Here is a 25,674-nt window from a genome sequence, read left to right as displayed (position 1 = left end):
GGCCAGATTTGTGCAGTGTACGACTGATTCTTGTCCTATGGACAGACTGTCCCACCTCAGCTGTAGATCTCTGCAGTTCATCCAGAGTGATCATGGGCCTCTTGGCTGCATCTCTGATCAGTCTTCTCCTTGTTTGAGATGAAAGTTTAGAGCGACGGTCGGGTCTTGGTAGATTTGCAGTGGTATGATACTCCTTCCATTTCAATATGATCGCTTGCACAGTGCTCCTTGGGATGTTCAAAGTTTTGGAAATCATTTTGTATCCAAATCCGGCTTTAAACTTCTCCACAACAGTATCACGGACCTGCCTGTTGTGTTCCTTGGTCTTTGTGCTTCAAGCAGAACCCTGAGACTATCACAGAGCAGGTGGATTATACTTACCATCATTAGTCATTTAGGACAACACTGGATCATTCAGAGATCCACAATGAACTTCTGGAGAGAGTTTGCTGCACTGAAAGTAAAGGGGCCGAATAATATAGCACACCACACTTTTCAGTTTTTGAATTTCCACAAAAATTTAAAATAACCAATAAATTTCGTTCAACTTCACAATTGTGTCCCACTTGTTGTTGATTCTTCACCAAAAATTAACATTTGGTATCTTTATGTTTGAAGCATGATATGTGGAAAAAGGTTGAAGAGTTCCAGGGGACCAAATACTTTATCATTGATTGCAGTGGCTGTGCCATTGTAGCCGGTACGCCTCGCTCAGGGATTGCCTGCAGAACTGTAATCTGACTTAAGCACTGCAGCCAATGTCAAATACCTTGAGCAGTGGTGGGGAAAAAAAAAAAAATCAGTGCAAAGCCCAGGAAGTGTGAGCAAGGTGCATTATTATTATTGAGATTATTTATTTATTTTTTTTTATAAAGTAACAAACTGCAGCTAGGGACTGGGATTTTCCAAAAGTGGTCAAGCCCCCTAACGTGAAGCCTGAATGAAATAGTCATTTTCTGATGACACATTCCCTTTAAGCTTTTAGAGGGGTCTGTAGAAGATCCTCCATACCCGACGCACACAATATACTGCACAGTTACACATTGACAAACACTTTTTTTTTTTCTTTTACAGTGCAGCCTATCCTGCATCCGTTTAATTATTATTTTCTATATTAAGAAACCCAGAAAGAGAAAAAAAAAAACAAAAACAAAACAATTAAGCCGGTTGATATCCCCCCCATTGCAGTGGTGGCAGGTACTAAATATAAAGAGAATGAATAGAAATGTTTGCCGCACTTTATGAGGGTCTTCCTAGCGATCAGTTGGGTTTCCTCTAAGGGGAACCTGCATGCAACGATGATGCGGCATCTGCAGGTGGCAGTGTCCCAAGCTTTGCCAGGATGTCGGCATCAGATTATCCAATACGCCCTGGAGGCTGCTCAAGAAGGCCTATATGTTGGGGTTCCCTATAGGTCTCCCTAGCACTACCAGGGGGGTATCAAAAAAAAAATAATGAGGGGATTGCTTTATTGAGTTGGATATATGGCTGATGCAGCTGCAGGAGTGATCCCGCAACGTCCAAGAGTTAAAAATGTAAACTATTGTTGGATCGGTCACCTCTGGCTCCTATAAAATAAGCCTTCGCTGTCCCACAGGATGTTTTGCATTGGCAAAAGTTCCACTCCTGTAAGTTTCTGTGGAGCAGTGGAGAAAAGGATTGGATTGCAGGGTTGGGGTACTGGTGTTGTCGGGGATGCGGGGTGTGAGAAAAAGGTTGTGGCGGTGGGTCGGCTCCTCCCATCGTATCGTGTCCTGTGCCAGAGGTGAGCGTAACTTCAAAAATACTGCCATTTCCCCAACACCGTGTCCTTGATGGCATCCACGTACTGTACTGGCACCCAGTATACCCAGTAGTAAGATGCTTCAGTAGGACCCAGCTGAAATGCCTGTCAACAAGAAAATAGTATTTAGTGGGATAGAAATGTAGTATAGTTCTTCTGATTAGCTATGCAGCTTATCCCTTGAGCAGGGCATTGCCGTATCTTATGCATCCATGGTTACAACCAATCATATAGTGACAGTTATTAGTGGCCCTTAAAGGGAATCTGTCACCCCTTTTTTGAGATATCATATAATGATATCATTCAATTGTGTCACATAAGGTGAATAAGCTCCGCCCAGCGGACCGGACAGCAGCAGTTTACATACATCTGAACCGATATAAAAAAAAGGTATCTATGCATGAAAGGTGCGGGGTCAGGGGGAAGCAAAAGTACTAAGAGAATCCTTATGTGACACCCAATTGAATGATATCATTAAATGATATCTCAAAAAAAGGGGTGACAGATTCCCTTTAATCATGGATACCTAAGCTACTGCGATGCCTGCACATGGGGTAGGCGACAAAGTGAATCAAAAGAACTATACTACATTTCTAATTAGAGGCATTTCCTAATATAATTATTACACCTATTACATATTGGGATAGGATTATGGAGATGGGAATACGCCTTTAAAGCGAATCTGTCACCCTTTTTATCCCCTATTAGCTGCTGGCATAGACATCGGGGGCTTATCTACAGCGTTCTGTAATGCATTCTGTAATGCTGTAGATAAGCCTCCGATGTAACCTGAAAGATAAGAAAAACACGTTATATTATACTCACCGAGGTGGGTGGTCCGGTCCGATGGGCGTTGCGGTCCGGTACCTCCACCTCCCTTCTTCATGCGATGACATCCTCTTCTCCTGTACTGAAATGGCTCCGGCGCATTGCTCTGCCCTGTTGAGGGCAGAACAGAATTCTGCAGTGCGCAGGCGCCAGACCTCTCCCGGCGCCTGCGCACTGCAGGACTCTGCTCTGCCCTCAACAGGGCAGAGCAGTGCGCTTGCGCCGGAGCCTTTACAGGATGGGAAGAGGAGGACGTCATCGCATGAAGAAGGGAGGCGTCAGACCGGACCGCAACACCCATCGGACCGGACCGCCCACCTCGGTGAGTATAATATAACGTATTTTTCTTCTCTTTCAGGTTACATCGGAGGCTTATCTACAGCATTACAGAATGCATTACAGAATGCTGTAGATAAGCCCCCGATGTCTATGCCAGCAGCTGCAAAGCCAAAAAAGGGTGACAGATTCCCTTTAAGTAATCCAGCCAAATGGACACCTATATCAATCCATACTTATCCAGCGGTTAGACGATTATTTATTTATACTGGAATGTCCCTTTAAAGGCCCCGTCTCACTAAGCAATCTCGGTAGCGAGATCGCTGCTGAGTCACAACTTTAGTGACGTAACAGCGATCTCACCAGCGAGATCGCTGTGTGTGACAGCGATCAGCGAGCGGCCCCCCTGCCGGTATCGCTGATCGCTGCAAGAAACCTCTGGACATTTCTTTGGTCGCTGGTCTCCCGCTGGCCAGCACGCATCGCTGTGTGTGACAGCGGGAGACCAGCGATCAGGAGTAAAAAAATAATAAAAAAAATAAAAAATATAGTTATTCTCACCTTCCGATGTCCCGTTCAGCCATCCTGCCTCTCTCCACGCTCCGGTCCCAGTGATCCTTTGCATGAATGACCACGAGACTTTGTTATCCCGCGAGACCGTGACATCTCGCGGTCATTCATGCAAAGGATCACTGGGACCGGAGCGTGGAGAGAGGCAGGATGGCTGAACGGGACGTCGGAAGGTGAGAATAACTATATTTTTTATTTTGATACTATTTTCTACAGCGATAGCCAGCGATGCCGGGCGCTCGGCATCGCTGTGCTGATCGCTGGTGAAGCTGTCTGTGTGACAGCTCACCAGCGATCACATAGCGACTTACTAGCGATCCTGACACCTTCATATCGGTGTCGGGATCGCTGGTGAGTCGCTTAGTGTGACGGGGCCTTTAGAGATGCAATTAGCTCTATAACGTGAATGTTACCTAAAGCGGAAAGAAAGGCCCCTTACCATCATACGATAGTCATCATGGTCTTCAATTGGCTCGGAGATTACATTTTTAATAGAACCCATGGGGATTTTTTCTGTTCTTTCTGAATAAAAAAAAATAAATCATCATAATTTTTTTACATGGATAAAGAATGGAGTTACTTTGTGCATACTTTAAGTATCCTGAGTTACATCCTGTTTTATACCCCAGAGCTGCACTCACTATTCTGCTGGTGCAGTCACTGTGTACATACATTACATTATTGATCCTGAGTTACATCCTGTATTATACTCCAGAGCTGCACTCACTATTCTGCTGGTGCAGTCACTGTGTGCATACATTACTGATCCTGAGTTACCTTCTGTATTATACTCCAGAGCTGCACTCACTATTCTGCTGGTGCAGTCACTGTGTACATACATTACATTACTGATCCTGAGTTACCTTCTGTATTATACTCCAGAGCTGCACTCACTATTCTGCTGGTGCAGTCACTGTGTACATACATCACATTACTGATCCTGGGTTACATCTTGTATTATACCCCAGAGCTGCACTCACTATTCTGCTGGTGCAGTCACTGTATACACACATTACTGATCCTGAGTTACATCCTGTATTATACTCCAGAGCTGCGCTCACTATTCTGCTGGTGCAGTAACTGTGTACATACATTACTGATCCTGAGTTACATCCTGTATTATACTCGAGAGCTGCCCTCACTATTCTGCTGGTGCAGTCATTGTGTACATACATTACATTACTGATCCTGAGTTACATCCTGTATTATCCCCCAGAGCTGCCCTCACTATTCTGCTGGTGCAGTCACTGTGTACATACATTACATTACTGATCCTGGGTTACATCCTGTATTATACCCCAGAGCTGCACTCACTATTCTGCTGGTGCAGTCATTATGTACATACATTACTGATCCTGAGTTACATCCTGTATTATACCCCAGAGCTGCACTCACTATTCTGCTGGTGCAGTCACTGTGTACATACATTACATTCCTGATCCCGAGTTACCTCCTGTATTATACTCCAGAGCTGCACTTACTATTCTGCTGGTGCAGTCACTGTGTACATACATTACATTCCTGATCCTGAGTTACATCCTGTATTATACCCCAGAGCTGCACTCACTATTCTGCTGGTGCAGTCACTGTGTACATACTTACATTACTGATCCTGAGTTACATCCTGTATTATACTTCAGAGCTGCACTCACTATTCTGCTGGCGCAGTCACTGTGTACATACATTACATTCCTGATCCTGAGTTACATCCTGTATTATACCCCAGAGCTGCACTCACTATTCTGCTGGTGCAGTCACTGTGTACATACTTACATTACTGATCCTGAGTTACATCCTGTATTATACTTCAGAGCTGCACTCACTATTCTGCTGGCGCAGTCACTGTGTACATACATTACATTCCTGATCCTGAGTTACATCCTGTATTATACCCCAGAGCTGCACTCACTATTCTGCTGGTGAAGTCACTGTGTACATACATCACATTCCTGATCCTGAGTTACATCCTGTATTATACTCCAGAGCTGCACTCACTATTCTGCTGGTGCAGTCACTGTGTACATACATTACATTCCTGATCCTGAGTTACATCCTGTATTATACCCCAGAGCTGCACTCACTATTTTGCTGGTGAAGTCACTGTGTACATACATCACATTCCTGATCCTGAGTTACATCCTGTATTATACTCCAGAGCTGCACTCACTATTCTGCTGGCGCAGTCACTGTGTACACGCATTACTTGCCTTTTGTACCGATCCATAGCTGGTCTTGCTCCAGTTTAAATGTCAGTCTGACTTTCCCTCCTGATTTATTGTACATACCAGATATAGGAGTAGTTGGAAGTCTCTCCTGTAATAGAAGACAAACGGTAGTAAATAAATTCCCGCCACTTAAGGTTTCACTGAATGATCTGTAATACCAGTCACAGACCAGAGTGGCAGGCACTGTTTATGAAGAAGGAAAGAGAAAGAAAAAAAAAAAAAGACAAAAAAAAAAGTCCAAATTTTTCTGGGCTTCCATATCGGCTGTATATATAGGATGAAATATTTCCATTAGTTGCATTGAAACAATATTTAAAAAGGGGCCTTGCTCCAAATTTAAGATCTTAAAAGGGGCCTAACTTGTTGATTGGTGGGGGTCTGACTCCTGAAAGTCTCAGAGATTGTCAGGATGAAGCACTTTTATTTTGGTTACAGAATGGAGTGGCAGTGCACTCATTTTTTTCCCCTAACAGCCCCATAGAGAATGATTGGAGCAGTGACCTGCATCTCCATTCTGTGACAGGGAATTTTTATCCCAGTTACAGGATGGCTCAGCCGTGCGTATACCTGACCGCCGCTCTGATCATCCTCTATGGGGCACACTGCCACTCCATTCTGTAACTGGTGTGGGTCCCAGTGCTCGGACCCCTCCAATCATCAGCTAGCCAATGGGTAGGTGATAACTTGCTTTCATTGGACAAACCCCTTTAAGGCTTTAAATCTAATAGAGTACCCTCAACTTGAGAAAAATTAATGTCTGGATTCAGAAAAGGGGGAGGCTAAAAAAAAAAATGATTCAACTACACGCATAATCTTCTGCAATAAGTCCTGAAATTATCCGACAACCTGCTGCTGATCATTACTATGACGTGTGCCTACCCTCATTGCTGTCATTTACGACCCGTTAGGACCAGCAATAAGGTGAAGCTGGTAATTTCTTTGAGTCTCTACTTGCTAATAGGGCACCCATGTCACCTACCACCCCCAGAGGACCTCTCTCAGACATCTCCTCACTATAAAACGTCATCAGCAAGACGGAGACGTTACTAAGACATGACAGACTTCGCCATGATGGAAATAAAGGGTCTCGCTTCCTGATTTATTTCACTGAAGGTCAGAAAGAGAGACTGCGACATCAAGACCTAAAGTGATGCCTAAATATCTCCTACTCGGTGTTCTTCCACACCAGGTAACAGGTCGTCTCTTGGGGTAAAACACATCTGCCGATATCGATGGTCTTGGCCGGCAGTCTGATGTTTACGGGGAACTACTACAGGGTGACCCTACTGACAAACGTTCTTAATTGGTTTCTTCACACACACAAAAAAAAAACAAACAAACAATGGGTGACCCTTGAAATGGAAACCTTACAGGGGTCTACTTTGGTTGACCCCTTTACAGCGGCCTCCAATACCATCAATACCATCTTCTCTCCCAATTGCCTCCACAGTGCTGAGGTTCTGGAACAGGCATTCAGCCCTTTTAGGTTTATCTTCTAACCCTAGCACTCATAATCCGGTTTTTAAATAACCCGACTTTCTCTTATAGAATGGGATGGTCGCACATTCTGGGTTTATCAGAATTAGAGGCTCCAATATTCAGGCACTTTATGTAGGAAGGTAGGGTGATGCCCCTTGAAGGTTTATCAAGGAGAAAAGCCAAGAGAGCTTGGTTCCTACACTATCAACTCTCAAAACTATCCCCACGGTTCTCTTTCCCTCTCAGAGGCCTCATGCGTTTAGTTATCCCATGCCATTGGAAGACCTCACAGATTCCCACTCATGGAGTGGCTAGATACCTTCCTGGACATGTTTAGGATGGAGGAGCTCCTTGTCTGGGACCACCACAAGACTGAGCCGATCTTCAGAACATGGAACTCTTTGGTTTCTGCTTAAGTAATATGAAAAATTCCTATCTTGGCTAGATAACCAAACCAATGCAAGACGGTAAGGAAGGGCCAACATCTCTACTTTCTAACCTTTATCTCTTATTTATCAACACTTGCTTTATAAAAATCCTGGTACATCCTTAGTCATCCTGATGGACTTGTCGGTGGATGTATTGCTTGTATTTCTAGCAGGTGTCATTTATGCTGCAATTTAATAAAAATAATTGAACTTTACTGTGTGTGGGGACGCCGGGTGACCGATGGTCAGGAGAGACGTTGATGGCGCAGATCCGATTTTGGACTCCCGATCATATTATTCTCAAGGAGAGGAGTAGTCAGACGAAGAGTAAGTCAGCGGCTCTCTCTCAGCGAACAAAGGAGTGGCCGAGACAGCGTTCCAGTGTATGGTAATTGGCTGAAATGACCATCAGACGAATGCTTCGTTCAGCCAACAGCCATTTAATGTGTAAGGGGCCTTAGGTCCAACTATCTGCCCTGGATGCCAGTTGGAAGAAGCTGGTCTTCTTTTCGGAGGGCTCATACTTGGGCTCCTTCTGGAATAGGGTGCATGACCTTATATTTGTGTTTTATGGCTTGAGATGATTTGTCTCTCTACTGGTGTCTCTTCGGGAGATCATGTGGCAGAAAGTGACAGGGCTACAGGCATAGGCAGAGTAGTACATGAAGCCAGGAAAGCAACAGTCGGCACCCACTTCTATAGTAATAGCAAGAGCAACATCAGATTAGTAAATGGAGCTTATTTAAAGAGGAAAGCTAGTGCTAAATTTTGAAGAATTTGTGGTCTTTGGGATGATACACCTGTTCTTCCACCAAGACCATTATGAAGAGCCTAATTTTGATGGTTCAGCTGGCATCACCCATTTATTTCAGGTCGATGTTTACTAGCCTTGACCACTAATTCACCAAAATCCCCAGTTATACATTTTAACCCCTTGTATGTCAGCAATGGAGTGAGTGTTGTGGAGAGGGCTCATACAGTAGCAGCAGAAGTGGTCATGGCACACCTGCCTGTGACGTCTCGGCTTATTAAACGGATTAGCCAGTGCCGTTCGCTTCCTCATCGGAGATGAATGAGGCCGATGACATTATAACCCCCCCCACACCTATTGAGACACCGGTATCCTATCTTAAATATCTCACCTGCACCGCTCACGTCTCAATAGCAACATCAAAGCCAAAGTGTTCTAGAAGGCACCATCAGGACAATCAAGTAACCACCTCGGATAGGCTTCCAGGCTTACCAGGAAACGATAGAGCCAGCTAAACACCTTCTAGGCTGTAGCCACTGCATAAAGCTTATGGTGTTACATGGTGGCCATTTAGATAACTATGTAACACAAGAAAGACTATAGCTCAGCAGAGCGTCCCCTCGGCTCTGTCTCAAAGGTGGGGTCCTAGGTAGACAACACCCCTGCTGGATCATGCCAGCCTATGCCGGGTTTCACAGCTCACCAGAATAAGAGGATTCATACCTGCACGCCTTTCACTGATGGCATGATATCTTCCGGTTTGCCCTTGTCCAGTACCTTTCTGTGTTGCTTAAAAATATAAAACAAAAAGTAGTAAGAAAAGAAGAAATGCAAAACACAAATAAGTAAACATTGCAATAAAAAAAGAAAAAAAAAAGAAAATGAATTAAGAATTCTACACTGGACGGCATAGTTTTTTTTTTTTTGCTATGGCCCACTGTATACGAGAATAGTAGAGTAACACATCGGTCAGATGGAAGCCAAGAGAACACTAGTTTGGCCTCTGTCTGGTGAGAGTTGGCTATGAACCACCAGACTTGTATCATTACCTTCTGCCGGCACAATGGCTCCTTCTTGTTTTCCTCCTCCTTCACCTCTTGCTGGATGGTCTCTTTGGGGGTCGTAACAGCCAGTACGTCATTGATGGTGGAACCTACTACCATGACTTTTGCTCCATTGGTAACTTTGATTTCCCGTAGTGTTTTGTCCTCGGGAAGCAGCCCTTTAAACATAACTTTCTGCATAGCTGGTGGAAGACCTGAAGGGAACACGGACATACAGGTTTTTAATATTTTGTGTTGTGTTCTATGGTGCAAACATTTGGTCAGGGAGGTCTTAAAAAGGGGTTATCCAACCTCATTGCATATTTTTTTTTTACAAAACAGCCTTACAATGCTCTGCGTCGCCTTACCCATCCTGGATAAATTCTTCCCTGGTTACACACCAGTCTCTGATTTAATGGCTTCACCTCAAAAGTCCTAATTCAGTCTTTCCTGACCATAAAGGGTTTGTCCATTTTTAGAAAAAGAAAAAAAAATGATGGCTAGGTATGTGATGCTTACAAATAACAGAAACAGAGTTACTTACATGTGGATCCCTCGCCGCTGCAGGGCCACATATCTGTCCCTCCCCACTGGTTTATAGGACTGTCTCAATCATGGTCCTCAATCTGCCACGACATGACCGACAAAGCCAGGGAACAGGATGTCACATGAAACAGACCAGTGAGTAGTGGCGGTAAGGCAGCTCTGGAGCAGGAAGGGGTATGACAGGCAAGTAAGGTTCATTTTGAAATTTTAAAGCATTATTTGCCTGCAAGAAAATTTTTTCTCAAAATGGACAAACCCTTGAACTGCTGACGATATTCATACACACAGTAAGCAAGCGTGTCATATGCGGATCCACAAGAAATTGATCAGAATGTGTATGCCAGAGCTTTGGATTTATAAGGCAGACATAACGCTCTTGGGCCAATGCTTACTAAATCTGTCCCCCCACCCAGAGTTCACCTTTAAAGGGTCAACCACAGTTGCCCTTTAAATAGTTAATTGTTGGAGGAATTACCTGTGAGTGTATGAATCTTCTGTTTAAGGCTTGCTCCTGTACTGTCCAATGGAAGCTTTACGTCGTACTTGTTCTTATTCCAAATAATCTTAAACTCTACAAGCTCTTTATCGGACTCAGAGTCCCCTCCATTACTGAAGGCGCCATCCTCTTCCAGTTGTGCGGAGCTGCAGTCCCGAGAGCCCTGAGGATCACCATCTGCACCTTCTTCACAGCTAAGCTGTGCCTTCTGTCCATCCGCCTCCATTCCTAACTCTTCCACTTCTATAGGGGACAGGGACGAGAGCGGGTTAGTTCAGCCACACACAAAACAGATCATTCCACACGAGTCGGATGATCGCGTCAGCAGAATAAAATGTAACGGGTCCCGGTAGACATTGCTGAGCTTACGCTAGGGGCAAACGAGCTCACTGCCTGCTACAAAGTATTATCACGGTAGACGTCTTATATGTACACTTTCAAAGGTGAATGATATGGCGGTATTAATGTCAGAGGATTTCCCAATAGATGCGGTTCTAGAAATTGTCTGTTGAACAACACATTAGGTCTCATGCCACGAGATATAAAGTATAAAAGGACCAAAGAATTATCAGGCGAGCTGTAACATGTGCGGTGATCGTAGCAGGAGAATCACAGCCTCTTCTCGACACGCCTGTATTAACGGGATCCTATTATTGGGAGCATCTATTTTAGAGAACTTGCGACATAACGTTAAAAAAAAAGCAAAAAAAAACAACCAGTTTTCCTACATTTGAAGATCCTATTTGTGGAGGCACCGCCTAACTTTTGTTAAAAAGGACTTTAATGTGATACCAAGGGCAACTCTTCTGCTGGCTTCATGCTAGAGAGATGAGCATGGGTCAGACTGTAATAACAGAGGCCAAGGGCAGGCGAAGGGAAGCTGGGCTGACAATAGTATTAGTACTCCTTCGTTCTAATAATTGGTGAAAGGAACTTCTGCTGAGTTTCCATGGCATTGGTGACCAGCCATTGGTGTTTTAGTTGTTGAAAAACTACAACCCCCAGCATGCCCCGACAACCTAGCATTGCAAATTTACAAGCCCCAGCATGCCCCGATAACCTGCCATTGCAAAACTTCAAGCCCCAGCATGTCCATACAGCCCCCTATTGCAAAACTACAACCCCCAGTATGCTCAAACCAGTCATTCCTATCATTGCAAAACAACAACCCCCAGCATGCCATGATAGCTACATGCTGGGTGTTGTAATTTTTGCAACAGCTGGAGAGTCACAACTTTGAAACTACTGCTCTGAAGCATTTTCAGAAGTTTTCTATTACGTCAGAGGTTGTCCAGGCATTAATCCCATTTTTGCTGCCCTGGTCCGCTCCTCTATGACATAAGGTCTTCACTTTTATGCCTTGTAATCTGGGCGCCTCAGATTGCCATGAAGATGCAGACTGGACCCTGGTCCAGGGTAGCGCAAGTGGAGTTGCTCAGCTCTACAAGGCATACTCTCCTAGAGACGCCAACTGATCGAAGCCCGGTGGGTATCAATCACAGGGTGCATTAATAATAGGTTTCATGAACAATACCCACTGGGGAGGCAAACAGCTGCCTCACTGGCCCGAGTGCTAAACATACAGTCTAATCTCTCCACACCGGGAAGATCGGACAAGTTCCCCTATAAAGAGGATCTGAACTATACCCACGCGTGGCAGGGACGCACGTGGCACGACGAGGATCGTTTGGCACTGAGGTGAGCTCTGTCATACTACGATTGCTCGCAGGAGGGCGACACGAGTGATGTCTATAATGGGTGTGGGGCATAATACAGCGGCCCCCTAGGGGACGTGCCACCTCCGCCATCAGGTGGAGAAACATTTATGCAACTGGTTTTACTCAAAATTACAAGAAAAGTTGTGGCAAAGTGCAAGTTGTGAGCAGCAGGCACCCTGGGGGTGACGGTGACCTCAGGCACAGGGCATGGCGCTGCCCAGTACTGCACGGTGCAGAGGGCACACATGGCAGCTGTGCCACCACATGGCACACAATGGGTGGCTATGGCTGGCATATGGCACTAGGAGGGCCAGGGGAGGCACAGCAGGCACACAGGGCTGACAGATGGCACATGAGCTGGGCACAGAGTTAGGACATGCTCCTATGAAGGAGGGCATGCCGGGCAGGCAGCAGGGGCACCACAGCAGGGAATGGCTATGGCAGCTGGCACAACAGGCTAAGGGACAGGGGACCAAACAGCCGCAAATCTCCGGACTGCACGGAGTAGGAGAACACACTGCTCTGCCCTCGAGGGAGCCGGTACTAACCGTCCTGGGACGCCATGATGATTGTGTACAAGTCGCCAGCGCTAGTGCTGCCGGGAAACTCACAATCACAAGTTTTTGGTCCTCTTCGGCAACCGTAGGCCTAACCAGAAGCGGAAGAATAGCTAATACCATAGAGACAAGGCAGATGCTAGAATGTACGGGCCACAAGTAGGTATGACGTAATTAGTCACGTGGTATCAGCTTCCGATTTCTTCCAGAGCGCTGAACATACTTTAGAGAGTGTGGACAGGATGTTATAAGTGTCCACCGACTGTAGTTGCTGTAGACGCCATTTTGTTGAAGACTAAAGTCATTGACAAATCATGTAAATCTGCAATAAAATGGCTCCTGTAATGCGGACATTTTTTTTTTAAACCAGGCCGGTAATGTTGCTGAAGCGCAGGTTTATGAGAAGGACATCATTTGAGGGAGATGAGGCTGCTGTTAGGTAGAGTTCTGCTTCCAGCAGTGCGCCAGGGAACCAGGGGGTGTGCAAGAGGGCCACATAAAGAGGTTCGGGTGCGATTTGCTCCCAGCCCCACAGGTAAATCTACTGACAGGACATCACGTTAGTATCAGCATCTTCTCCCCTGTGAGTGCAGGACTAAACTACACACAGTTGTGTTGTAGTCTGTGTAACCATGGAAACACATAGGCCAGCCCAGGAGCTGTATACACGAAAACATTCATGCTTTTAACCCCCTGTCTACAATGTGACATTTAAAGAGAGGGGGAGGGTAAGTGTAGTGGCCAGGGCCCTGGAGTTTAGATGGGGCCCCCAGGAGGTCTCAGTATTATTATACAGCTTGCATTGGAGCCGCTGAGTTTATGGCTGCACTGACCCCCTGCCGCTCCTGTACCGGCTGTTTCCCGCTGGTCTCTAATTCCGGGTCCTGTATGGACACGCTGGGAATGATCGCTCAGCCAGCGACTGGCTGCAGTGGTGACCAGCAGGGAAGCATCAAGTCTTAGGGCTCTTTCAGACGGCCGTGATCATTGGTTCGATCTTCTTGCGTCTCCAAGCCAGATCGTGACCGCTACATATATTTCTATAAGGCGAGACGGGCGGTCAGTCCGTGCATTGTACTCTGAGATTGCTTATTAATACAAGCAATTTTGCAATTTACCGCTCAGTAAAATTGTCATCCATTCTTGAGATATTAAACTTTTCTTTTGTTTAACGCTCGTTGCCTCGGAGACCGACCACCGCTGCTAGAATATGCTCCATTCTATTGAGCTTGTAAGCGCTGTACTGAAGCTTGACCAGGATCGCTGGAGAGCAGTGATAACCCTTATTCCCGCAGTGCTTACAAGCTGAACAGCAGCGGTGGTCGGTCTCCGAGACAACAACCTGAAAAGTGTTAACATCTCGAGAACGGCTGCAAATGTTAATAAGCAGGAAATTGCAAAAGTGCTTGCATTTACCAACTCTATCCAATAAAATATTCCACAATGAATATGGGAATAACCATTATTTAACCCACACACGGATACTAAACTTCACCATTCCTTCATTGCAGTTTTGTAGATGTGAGTACAGCGCCCCCTCTGGTCATTACCATTCCCTTGTCTCTGTAGGATTTCTTCATCTGGGCGGCCTGCGCACAGCCCTGTACAATTACCTGTTCGCTAAGAAACACGGAGGAGTTTTTATTCTTCGTCTTGAAGACACCGATAGAAGCCGCCTGGTCCCAGGTTCGGCGGAGGGGATAGAGGACATGTTGGAGTGGGCAGGTTAGGCCGTCACTTTTGATAGACGGTATTTTTTTTTTATATGATGAAAGGTAATCTTGAAAACGTAGCTACATTCTTCTCTCCAGGGATCCCACCAGACGAGAGTCCTCGACGAGGAGGCCTTTACGGACCCTACGAACAGTCGCAGCGTCTGAATTTATATCACGAGGCGGTGCAAACATTGCTGGAAAGCGGAGCGGCTTACCGCTGCTTTTGTACCCCGCAGAGGCTGGAGCTGATGAAGAAAGAAGCGCTGAGGAGCAAACAGACCCCCCGGTAAGAGAACGCCCCCACTAGAAAGCTGGGTGTCATTACAGCTCCTGTGTGTAACCCAGCTGTACCACACTCCTGAATGACACCTCTGCATTGTTATGTAACTCAGCAGGGTTGTCATTCAGGAGCTAAAGATATCTCGATTGTCAACCCCTAGGGCAGCCATATTGGCCAGAACCCAGCTTTTCCTGTAGAACAGATACGACTAAGAAACCTTCTAAGCTTGTGATTTGCTTTTTCTGTGCTCTCGATATCTGAGACCGTTAAGGATGGGTCCCCCATGTCAGATTGGTCAATGTGCGATTTCTAGCAATCCCACCATTCAGCTGATGAAAGGCACAGCGCCATACGTTTGGTAGTGGCTCTGCCTGGTATTACAGCTCAGCCCTATTCACTTATATAGGAGCGACCTACAGTTACCAGGAACAAATGCTCCTAAATGCACGGAACAATGAAGAGACCACCACACTTGGCCTTAAGTCGGCCTGCACCATTCTGCTAAGGAAAGACAATTGATATTGAAAACCATTTTAAAGGGGTATTCTCATATGCAGAGAATGCTCCATAGATGCCCGATACCAACAGGTGTGACCCTTACCTACTCAGAGAATGGGGGGCAATGGTGTGACTCTTACTCAGAGAATGGGGGGCAATGATCAGTTGCTTTTTCCTTCTCCATACACTTCAGTGGAGAGGTGATCATGCTTGTGTGCAGATCTCTTAATTGAAGTGTATAGTGGGTTAAGAAAGAAAACACATCCATTGTGCTAAAGACCTGCACAGATCTTGGAAAACCCCTTTTAATTGATATCTTCAGAGCTTTGCAAGCAGCTGCAAGTAATCAGGAATATCATACCTGCAGTATGGCATCCGCTGCTTCCATCATGGCCTGTTACATTGCACCTGTTGAGGTATTATGCAATGAGGAAAGGGGTATTTCCAAAATCCAGGTAGAAATCAGAAAAACCTTAATCTTGTAAGTATACTCACAGTCTAGAATAAGGCTGATTGTGGCACCGCAGCTCGCTGCCTCCCTTGCTGGACGTGCTCCGTGTTGTGGCAAGCCTTCCATTAAGCCGTCATATCACATGAACGTGTGACGCGACATTTTTCAAAACTTAGGGATTTTTCATTCTTATTTAAAGGGATTTTCCAAACTTTGCTCAGATCTTGGAAAACCCCTTAAGTGATAACTTTCACTCTCAAATAGTGCATGTAGAGGTCATAAACTTGCAGTGCCCATTAGAGATAAGCAAATTAATTCACAGGAGCCCGGTCCAGCCGCCATGTTAATAGCCCTGCAAACCGCCTCCTGCCTTGCAGAATCGCCCGATTATACTACCTGGCGCAACATCCTCATCGCATGGTGGCGCACACTCTACGTCCCTCCACGCCAACTAATCAAGAGAGCAGCCAGGGAATCCACCAGGCAGGAGGCAGTTTGCAGCGCCACCATTTAGATGGATTAGAGCCCGTACATATTAAATGTAGGTTTGCAGAAGCGGTTGGACCATTTAATCTTTATGGTGATGTCCCGATTTTACCCAACAGCAGATGTTGGGGGAGAGCAGAACTGGGCAGGTTGCATTTCAACATTCCCAATCTTTTGTTCCTATGGAAAGATGTCTGGCAGCGATATATTTGCTTCTACCTACACATGCACAATTTGCCTAGATGAGTGTGCATGTGTATATTGGGGGAGGACTTGCTGGGAGTGAAGGGTGCCGTCTGCTGTTAGGTCCCCCCGATCCTGGGATAATGCCGACCTTTACGGTTCACTCCAGCTAACAAAGGGGAGTCCTGAGTGTAGCACCCCCGCCCCCTCTAGGTGCAGCAGTTACACGAACCCTGATATATAAATGCCTCCATCTCTTATTTTTCTTTTCTAAAGCTACGACAATCGCTGCAGACATCTCACCTCGCATCAAGTGCAGGAAAAAATGTCCAAGAATTTGCCTTTTGTGGTCCGGTTCCAGTTACCGAGCGGCGCTCATTCCTTCCAGGATCTGGTTTACGGCTGGACACATCACGATGTGGCCAGCGTGGAAGGAGACCCAGTGATCCTGAAGGGGGACGGCTTTCCCACTTACCACTTGGCTAATGTGGTGGATGACTATAAGATGGCAGTGAGCCACGTCCTGAGGGGAGAAGAATGGCTCATCTCCACCACCAAACATCTACTCCTGTACCGTGCCTTGGGCTGGCAACCTCCAACGTACGCTCACCTGCCCCTACTGCTCAACAAAGATGGCAGCAAACTGTCCAAACGCCAGGGGGATATATATATCCAGCACTTCGCCCAGAGAGCATTCCTGCCGGACGCTATACTAGACATCATTACCAACTGTGGATCAGGATTCGCTGGTAGGAATGGAGCTCGAGCAAGGGCTAGATCCATGCGGGGTGAATCAGAGTCCAGGAAAGCTGGGTGACCACAATGCATAGCATTTTACCAGCAGCAATTTTGGGCTCACTTTTTACTCCAGTAAACTTTTGATTTTCTGAGTCTTTGCATTTTTTATTTTAGTTTTTTTACTGTCATTTTAATATTTTTTAAAAAAAGCTTTTTCAACTGCTTTAACTTAATTTTCTTGCCCTCCTCCCCTTAAAGGTTATATAATGTTCTGCAATATATGCATCCATCTATCTATTTATCCACCTATGTATCCCTCTCTCCCTCCTTCCATTCTTCTCTCCCCCCTTCCATTCTTCTCTCCCCCCTTCCATTCTTCTCTCCCCCCTTCCATTCTTCTCTCCCCCTTCCATTCTTCTCTCCCCCCTTCCATTCTTCTCTCCCCCCTTCCATTCTTCTCTCTCCCCTTCCATTCTTCTCTCTCCCCTTCCATTCTTCTCTCTCCCCTTCCATTCTTCTCTCCCCCCTTCCATTCTTCTCTCCCCCCTTCCATTCTTCTCTCCCCCCTTCCATTCTTCTCTCCCCCCTTCCATTCTTCTCTCCCCCCTTCCATTCTTCTCTCCCCCCTTCCATTCTTCTCTCCCCCCTTCCATTCTTCTCTCCCCCCTTCCATTCTTCTCTCCCCCCTTCCATTCTTCTCTCCCCCCTTCCATTCTTCTCTCCCCCCTTCCATTCTTCTCTCCCCCCTTCCATTCTTCTCTCCCCCCTTCCATTCTTCTCTCCCCCCTTCCATTCTTCTCTCCCCCCTTCCATTCTTCTCTCCCCCCTTCCATTCTTCTCTCCCCCCTTCCATTCTTCTCTCCCCCCTTCCATTCTTCTCTCCCCCCTTCCATTCTTCTCTCCCCCCTTCCATTCTTCTCTCCCCCCTTCCATTCTTCTCTCCCCCCTTCCATTCTTCTCTCCCCCCTTCCATTCTTCTCTCCCCCCTTCCATTCTTCTCTCCCCCCTTCCATTCTTCTCTCCCCCCTTCCATTCTTCTCTCCCCCCTTCCATTCTTCTCTCCCCCCTTCCATTCTTCTCTCCCCCCTTCCATTCTTCTCTCCCCCCTTCCATTCTTCTCTCCCCCCTTCCATTCTTCTCTCCCCCCTTCCATTCTTCTCTCCCCCCTTCCATTCTTCTCTCCCCCCTTCCATTCTTCTCTCCCCCCTTCCATTCTTCTCTCCCCCCTTCCATTCTTCTCTCCCCCCTTCCATTCTTCTCTCCCCCCTTCCATTCTTCTCTCCCCCCTTCCATTCTTCTCTCCCCCCTTCCATTCTTCTCTCCCCCCTTCCATTCTTCTCTCCCCCCTTCCATTCTTCTCTCCCCCCTTCCATTCTTCTCTCCCCCCTTCCATTCTTCTCTCCCCCCTTCCATTCTTCTCTCCCCCCTTCCATTCTTCTCTCCCCCCTTCCATCTCTCCCTCCGCCCTTCTCTCCCCCCCTCCGCCCTTCTCTCCCCCCCTCCGCCCTTCTCTCCCCCCCTCCGCCCTTCTCTCCCCCCCTCCGCTCTTCTCTCCCCCCCTCCGCTCTTCTCTCCCCCCCTCCGCTCTTCTCTCCCCCCCTCCGCTCTTCTCTCCCCGCCTCCGCTCTTCTCTCCCCGCCTCCGCTCTTCTCTCCCCGCCTCCGCTCTTCTCTCTCCCCCCATCCGTACATATATACATATCTATCTCGTAGCTGTAGATGGGCTTCACAGGAACACCAAGATGATGGGGTCCTTTGGCAGATTTCCAGCTGGCATGGCAACGCATCACTTCCCTGGAATCCCTTCATAGTTTGGGGGGAAGCGATGAGCGCTGTAATATATGCCCCACTGGGAACGCGCCACTTATATTTAAGTAGTTAAGCAGCGGCGATCTGAGCTAGCTCCGATTGCTGCTGTCATAGAGAGAGATGCTGGCAGTATAACTCCTGACCTCTCTGCATAAACCCACTTCCCACTTTCTCCTTAGGACATACTACTACATCCGGTGGACAGAAACGCTCAGATTGTGCGAAGTCTAAAGTCTTGGACCTGGCTTTCCACCCATCAACACTTTTTTTTTTTTTTTTGAGTGATTAGCGATGAGCCGCAGCAGTTCTAGATGCAGCTCATGGAGAAGAGTGGCGCTGTTCTGGGGAAAAAAGGAGCCATGTTTTTCTAATGTTATTGACGTGTTGTATCTGGTCTTATCATCTAGGCAATCAGGTCGGCCGGACTCTGCCTGATCTCATCCGGCAGTACAACCTGCGGAGCACCAGCACACACTCTGCTCTCCTTGATCTGGAGAAACTTCCTGAATTCAGCAGGTAAATGTTATACAAGGCGAGTGTCCACTATCTAATATTCCCGACCCCCTGTGCCAGTGGACATAATCACATACACACCCCCCCCCCACTCACTCTCTTGTAGGGTTCACCTCTCCCGATGGATTGAGGGTGCTGACACCCGCGCGCAGTTGGTGGCACGGCTGCAGACACTACTGCAAGAGAAGTACAAGGATGTGACGCTCGATAAAGAGTATATGGAGAGGTTACTAATGCTGAGGAAGGTAAGGGAGCGCTCCTCTCATCATATCATGAAGGGGAATGCCATCGAAAGCACTCCGTACAGGTGTGGGTCCAACTTTTCTAACATTCACATCAGTTGGACTCTCGTTTTCATAGCATTGCGTAGAGGTAAAATCCTTTAGAGCAGAGTACTCCTTTAATCCGGAATTTGATAATACAACACTGGACCTCTAATATAATGTGGAATTATTGGACACCATTCACATGCAGCGAGTTCATTCCTGGCCGGTTTTACGTAGCCACATTGATCTCGGCATGGCTCTTCTGGGCTCCTTGTCCCTTCGGCTCCTATCGGCTTTGTTAGACTTCAGAAACCTGATTGATTTCTGTGGATAACGACACTACTTTTCCTATGCGCCATTCATTAGTCATCCTCAATGTCTTCAATCCTTATATTATATTGGTTTAATGAAGCTTTTCTCCCATTTTATCTCCTAGGGACATTTAAACTTGCTGACGGATCTACTGTCTCCAGATTACTCGTATCTGTGGATCCGGCCATCGGTGCCGCAGGAAGAACTGCAACGTCTGTCAAGTGAAGCCGGCGAGATCGGGAGTGTTGTGGTGCGGTGTGTATCACTTGCAGTGTTCAGTTTGGGGTTGTGAAGGCAAAATGTCTTGTCCGACCTGATATCGGGCTCGGGATGACGCCACTGGTTGAATTGACCTTTCGAAGCCCAGAGGGAATAGTCTTATAATTGCATGTGACTTGCTGGTTTCCTCTGCAGTAGTAGGATGTGTTGTAAGTTTCACTCACTTGTCCTCGTGTCATTATGTTGTTTTGTTTTTTTAGGATTCTGCAGAACAATCACCAGGACACCAGCCTGGAACTGCTAAGTAAAGAGCTGAAGAGCCAACTGCAGCGGCTGAAAACCACAAAGTACAGCACGTCCATGAAACTTCTCCGACTGGTGCTCAGCGGGCTCGAGGTGCTGTAAAAAAATCATTGCTGACATATACTGTTCCTACACAGGGCCCTCTTCTGTCTTTGTCTGCTCCTGCCCAAACTCATTGGGCCAAGTGCATGAAATCTGTCCAATGTCACATTAATATGTTAATGTGTCACTGTCCGAGCACCGACTATGATGCCCGGACTGGCCGCTGGTCTACTGATCTACTATGAAGTTCATGTCAGGAGACCTCGGACGTGTGAATGTGACATTATACAAACCCTAGCATTCAGCTTTACTTTCTAAACCGTTGCATAAAATGAATTCCGGCTGCTATGAGCAAAAAGGCCATGCTACTTTCTACTAGACCGTTTCAACACCACAGCTAATGAGGGTGCAGGATGGGGGTCTTATTGTACGATTGAACCAAGCGGCACCCCTAATGCAGAATGAAGATGAAGAAATGTCGTGTTGTAGATTATTGGTAATTTCCATTTTTGGATCCCCAATAATAGACACTTCCTTCCTTTTTCTGTAGACCGGACCCAGTGTGGCTGAGATGTTGCTGTCGTTAGGACCGGAGGAGTCAATTATACGTTTGCAGAAAGCTTTGTCCAGCTGAATGTGGATACTCGACTCTCGAATTCTCCATCCAGTAAAATAATATATTGAATTATTACTGATCCGCGGCCTCCGAGTCGTCACGACACCAGAGACCGGAGCAGTTTGTACATATGTGGCTCTTTTATTTCACTGTTAATATGCACTTGGCTGTAATGTTTTGTACAAATGAAAATATAAGTCTTTTAAAAAAAATTACAGATTTTTTTTTTTTGGGGGGAAGGGGTGTTTCACATTTTATTAAAAGCTAAACCTTAAAGGGGTGATCTGATCTATATAAATGATCACCTACCCACTAATTGGGTGATAATTGTTCGATCAATGAGGGTCCCACACCCACAAGACTGGACACATGCCCCCTGCGTCTCTATTCTAAGGCTGTGGCACAAACAAACATGGTAGCGCAGAGCGGATTCACTCCATTGCCTTTGTATCTTCACCGCTCAAGACTAAAGGGGGTTTTACACTAAGCGATATCGCTAGCAATATCGCTAAAACGTCACTGGTTTTGTGACGTTATAGCGATATTGCTAGCGATATCGCTATGTGTGATACTTACCAGCGACCGGCTCCCCCGCTGTCCATCGCTGATCGCGCGAGAATGTCCGGCTCCATTTCTCGTCAGGCGCTTCCTGCTGAGACTTCCTGCTGTGACGACGAGCGACGCTGGAGGCGGGCGGGAGGACGCAGGATCGCTGCGTGTGAATGGTAAGTATCGTGCGCTGCGTCGCTGCTGAATCGCTGTGAGGTCTTTCTGTATGAAAGCTCACTAGCGATCATTTAGCGATGCACCAGCGATCCTGACCGGGTGGGATCGCTGGTCGGATCGCTGGTGCATTGCTAAATGTAAAAGGGCCTTAAGAGCGGACGAGTAAGGTGCACGCATGACCATCCCCACCATTCATCTCCCGGCCGTGGTCTGTGACTGGGGGGAACTGGAGACTTAAGTCCCCCATTCCGGTCATTGCTGTGGGGGTAAGGACTTATGCAGAATGGAATAGCTTAGATTAATGTCCACCAAACCCACTGATCTCAGCAGGACCAGGTGACTATCTAATGTGTTTTTCTTGCCTTGACTTTTCCTGATGGCAGGTACAGGTAGAAGGATTAGGCAATTAGATTTTTACAATCGAGTCGGTCTTTGCATTGACATGCGGTGGCGCTATTAGAGCAGACAGATATAATGGCTAGAAAATCCTCCTACATTAGCCGGGTCGGAGACCTGCTCTTAGGCTGGTTTCACATTAGCATATCTGTGCGCAGTGTATGAGCCGCATGCGTCACATGTACACATGTTTAATATTGTGTACACAGCGACATGCGTTGCATCAGTTCGCATGCGGATGCGTCGTTTCGTGGTGTCCGGCGAACTCAACATGTTACATTTTTTGATGCATCAATTATGCGCAGTCATGCGCATGCAGATGAAGTGCGTCAAAACAACGCATTACTGTCTATGGGAACGCATTGGTACGCAAGGACATGCGTACTTCAGAATGAGCAGGTCCAGGAAGTGTTCATTTAAACATTGTTTTTATTTTTGTTAATAAAAATTCTTTTTTTTTCTCAATCCCTGTCTCCCTATGTTTTCTTCATCTCTTTATTTAAACGTGTGTATTGTTGAGTGAAGTATTAACAGGTGTTAGTGTTAAAGTCCGCCAACATTACAGGTAAATTTTACTTATTAGCGGCTTAAACCATTTGGTCTTTGCCATGCCACACTTCCAATATCCGAAACAAAGTAGGCAGCAAATTTATCCCTCATTTGGGCAACTTCCACTGTTGTCCTCAGAGGGTGATCTTGGTAATCCTGCAATGTGGCAGTAACAGGTTCCTCAAGTTCTAAGTGGTGTCGCTCTTTCACCAGGAGGTAATTGTGCAGAACAACTCGCGCTTTCACATCCTCATCAGTTGTCTCAATTTTTAGATTTATGGCTGTTCCCAAAATGTGCCATTTAGATACCAGCAATCCAAAGGCACACCCCACAGTTCTTCATGCCCTTGTCAGTCGGTAGTTGTAAATCCTTTTGGTGTGATTCAAGTCCCGACTTGAGTATGGTTTTATGAGGTTGGCACACATCTGAAACACCTCATCCCCAACCACAACAAACGGCATTGGTGGTCCTTCAGTGTTTGGAAGAGGTTGTAATCCTTAATACAAATGTTGGCCCATGTCAGAGTGTTTGAAAGTCTTGGAGTCATTTCCTTGTCCAAATGAGCCAACATCCACGGCGACAAATCGACAGTCAGCATCTGCAGTTGCCATGAGAACAATCGAAAAGTAATTTTTGTAATTAAAATACTCAGATCCACTTCCAGTTGGTTTCATAATCCGAATGTGTTTGTCCTTGAATTTTGCAGCATTTTCCAGCCAGAGTTCAGTTGCGGGTTGGGGGAGGAATTCTTCATGCAGAACGTCACATAAAGCACGGCAGGTGTCTCCAATAATCCCAGAAAGCGTGGACACTCCAATCCAGAATTGAAACTGTAGAGTTGATAAGGTCTCTCCGGTAGCCAGGAATCTGCTGAACAGAAAATGCGGGAAAAAAAAAAATCAGTACATGACTTTTAGAACAATCATATTAATGACAGGTGTTTCTTTTTCAACATTTCGTACCTCAGGGTCACCAACAGACATTCCTCCGCAGGAATTACTCGACGTAGCTGTGCGTCCCGCCTGGTGATGGATCCTCGGACACGTAGCAGCAAGTCATGGAAGCTCTGTTCCGACATCCTCGTGTACTCGAAAAACTTCTCTGGGTTTTCACGCAGCTCTGTGTACAACGAGTGGTAGGCTCCACAGTAGGGTGACCGGATCTCATATGGGGGGGAAAAAATGTCAGAATCTTGTTCGTCTGGACCCCACAAAACGATTCCCCTTTCCAGATATTGAGAGAGCCAAAATATGAGCTCGATCAAACGACGTTAACCCGTGCCGCTCGTCGCTCAAAGTTTGAAAAAATCCAAATTGAGGTATTTTAAGATTTAGGTATTTTGCATAGTCTGTTAGACTATAAAGAATGTGACAACAACATTGCAGAAATAGCCCTGACCAAATTTTCGAACCATTTGTGGTATTTGAATGCAGAGTTGGTGGGATTATCGTTTTTTGATCCCACCATTACAGACAATGAAAAGTTGTTAATGGCTAATAAATTGCTCAGTAGCACAGATGAACCATCAGAGCATGCTAACCTACATGAGTTGAAAATTTTACATAGTTATCTAATCTATTCTAGAGCTTTTGTTAAAGTAGTTTTTGAAACGTCAGAATATAATGCTCGGCATTTGCTTACAACTTGCAGGACATATTGCTTTTGTTCTTCATCTTTTGTCAGAAGGTCGTTAAAGTCTTTACTTCCTACCTCTTTTAATTTTTCTTTCCTAACTTTTGGATTTACAACCCTAGCGTGCTCTGATGGTTCATCTGTGCTACTGAGCAATTTATTAGCCATTAACAACTTTTCATTGTCTGTAATGGTGGGATCAAAAAACGATAATCCCACCAACTCTGCATTCAAATACCACAAATGGTTCGAAAATTTGGTCAGGGCTATTTCTGCAATGTTGTTGTCACATTCTTTATAGTCTAACAGACTATGCAAAATACCTAAATCTTAAAATACCTCAATTTGGATTTTTTCAAACTTTGAGCGACGAGCGGCACGGGTTAACGTCGTTTGATCGAGCTCAAATTTTGGCTATCTCAATATCTGGAAAGGGGAATCGTTTTGTGGGGTCCAGACGGACAAAATTCCGACATCGATTTTTGCGGTCACCCTACTCCACAGCTCTCTCGGGGACTTCTAAGATGGGGTGTTGCCAATAGTGACGACGATGTCTTCTCCGGCTTTCTCTTCTTCTTTCTTCTTCACAAGGCACAGCAAAGGCAACAGCCAATTTCAATGACAAATCAAGATTAATCATGAAGCTCTCCACGCTAAGGCTAGTTTCACACTAGCGTTTATTCCATGCAGCGCACAGCGCCGCTAAGCCCCGCCCCCTGCCGGCTCCCTGCCTGCCCCATCCGGTCATCGCCGCCTACTATCGCACATGGACGCATGCGATCTGAGCACCCTATCTTTAGCATAGGGTGCGCAGATCGTGCACTAGTAGGATTTTAGCGTGCGCTGCGCACTTTTGAAGGTGCGCCGAACACAGCATGTTGCATTTTGGCGCGCTCGGAGCACGCTAAAATCCTGGAGGCAAAAAAAAATCTCCAGGTCTCAATCCTCTCTTCTGATCACATCTTCCCCTACTACTTAACGCAAATGTTTCTCTCTTCGCTTTGTCTCCTTTTACAGCCCATGCCCCCAAAAGCATTTATCATGTCTCTTCCCTGTCCCCTGAATGTAATATTGATGCCACATCCAGGTGACGTCGGCAGTACCTGGGAGAGGTGCGGACTCCTCTCGGGTCCGGGAGATGTCCCTTTTTTTCCGGCAGAGTTGTCAGATATGGCGTCGGCTCTAGGCCTGAGTGGAGGCTGCAGGGAGTCTCAGAGTGTGACCCCCAAGGAGGGAGCCC

The 25,674-nt window shown here is 46.4% G+C and overlaps 2 protein-coding genes across 4 annotated transcripts; one reads left to right on the top strand and one right to left on the bottom strand.

Annotated features, from left to right (window-relative positions):
• Positions 1 to 819: 819 nt before the first annotated feature.
• On the bottom strand, positions 820 to 12,912 carry UBFD1 (ubiquitin family domain containing 1). Of its 2 annotated transcripts, none has more exons than XM_073553566.1 (7): positions 12,755 to 12,912; positions 10,405 to 10,668; positions 9,390 to 9,598; positions 9,064 to 9,129; positions 5,661 to 5,770; positions 3,897 to 3,975; positions 820 to 1,888 (listed from the first exon to the last, which is right to left on the bottom strand). In XM_073553566.1, exons 2-7 carry the CDS (start codon positions 10,649 to 10,651, stop codon positions 1,778 to 1,780), a joined length of 822 nt encoding a protein of 273 aa, XP_073409667.1. In that variant the 5' UTR covers positions 10,652 to 10,668; positions 12,755 to 12,912; the 3' UTR covers positions 820 to 1,777. The 2 variants fall into 2 exon arrangements, with proteins under 2 accessions (XP_073409667.1, XP_073409666.1); XM_073553565.1 differs by having other exon boundaries at positions 12,692 to 12,873.
• A 126-nt stretch (positions 12,913 to 13,038) lies between these two features.
• Positions 13,039 to 22,717, top strand: EARS2 (glutamyl-tRNA synthetase 2, mitochondrial). 2 transcript variants are annotated; one of them, XM_073553564.1, is made up of 9 exons: positions 13,039 to 13,139; positions 14,270 to 14,425; positions 14,512 to 14,701; positions 16,590 to 17,062; positions 19,267 to 19,375; positions 19,479 to 19,617; positions 20,075 to 20,205; positions 20,430 to 20,565; positions 21,065 to 22,717. In XM_073553564.1, the coding sequence occupies exons 1-9, from the start codon at positions 13,124 to 13,126 to the stop codon at positions 21,146 to 21,148; spliced, it is 1,434 nt and encodes a 477-aa protein (XP_073409665.1). In that variant the 5' UTR covers positions 13,039 to 13,123; the 3' UTR covers positions 21,149 to 22,717. The 2 variants fall into 2 exon arrangements, with proteins under 2 accessions (XP_073409665.1, XP_073409664.1); XM_073553563.1 differs by having other exon boundaries at positions 13,052 to 13,235.
• Positions 22,718 to 25,674: the final 2,957 nt, after the last annotated feature.

Source organism: Dendrobates tinctorius, unplaced genomic scaffold (assembly GCF_039654945.1).
Source record: "Dendrobates tinctorius isolate UK_male_01 unplaced genomic scaffold, ASM3965494v1 ptg000202l, whole genome shotgun sequence".
Lineage (NCBI taxonomy): Eukaryota > Metazoa > Chordata > Amphibia > Anura > Dendrobatidae > Dendrobates > Dendrobates tinctorius.
The sequence above is the reverse complement of the archived record's forward strand: the minus strand, read 5'-3'. Positions and strand labels throughout refer to the sequence as shown.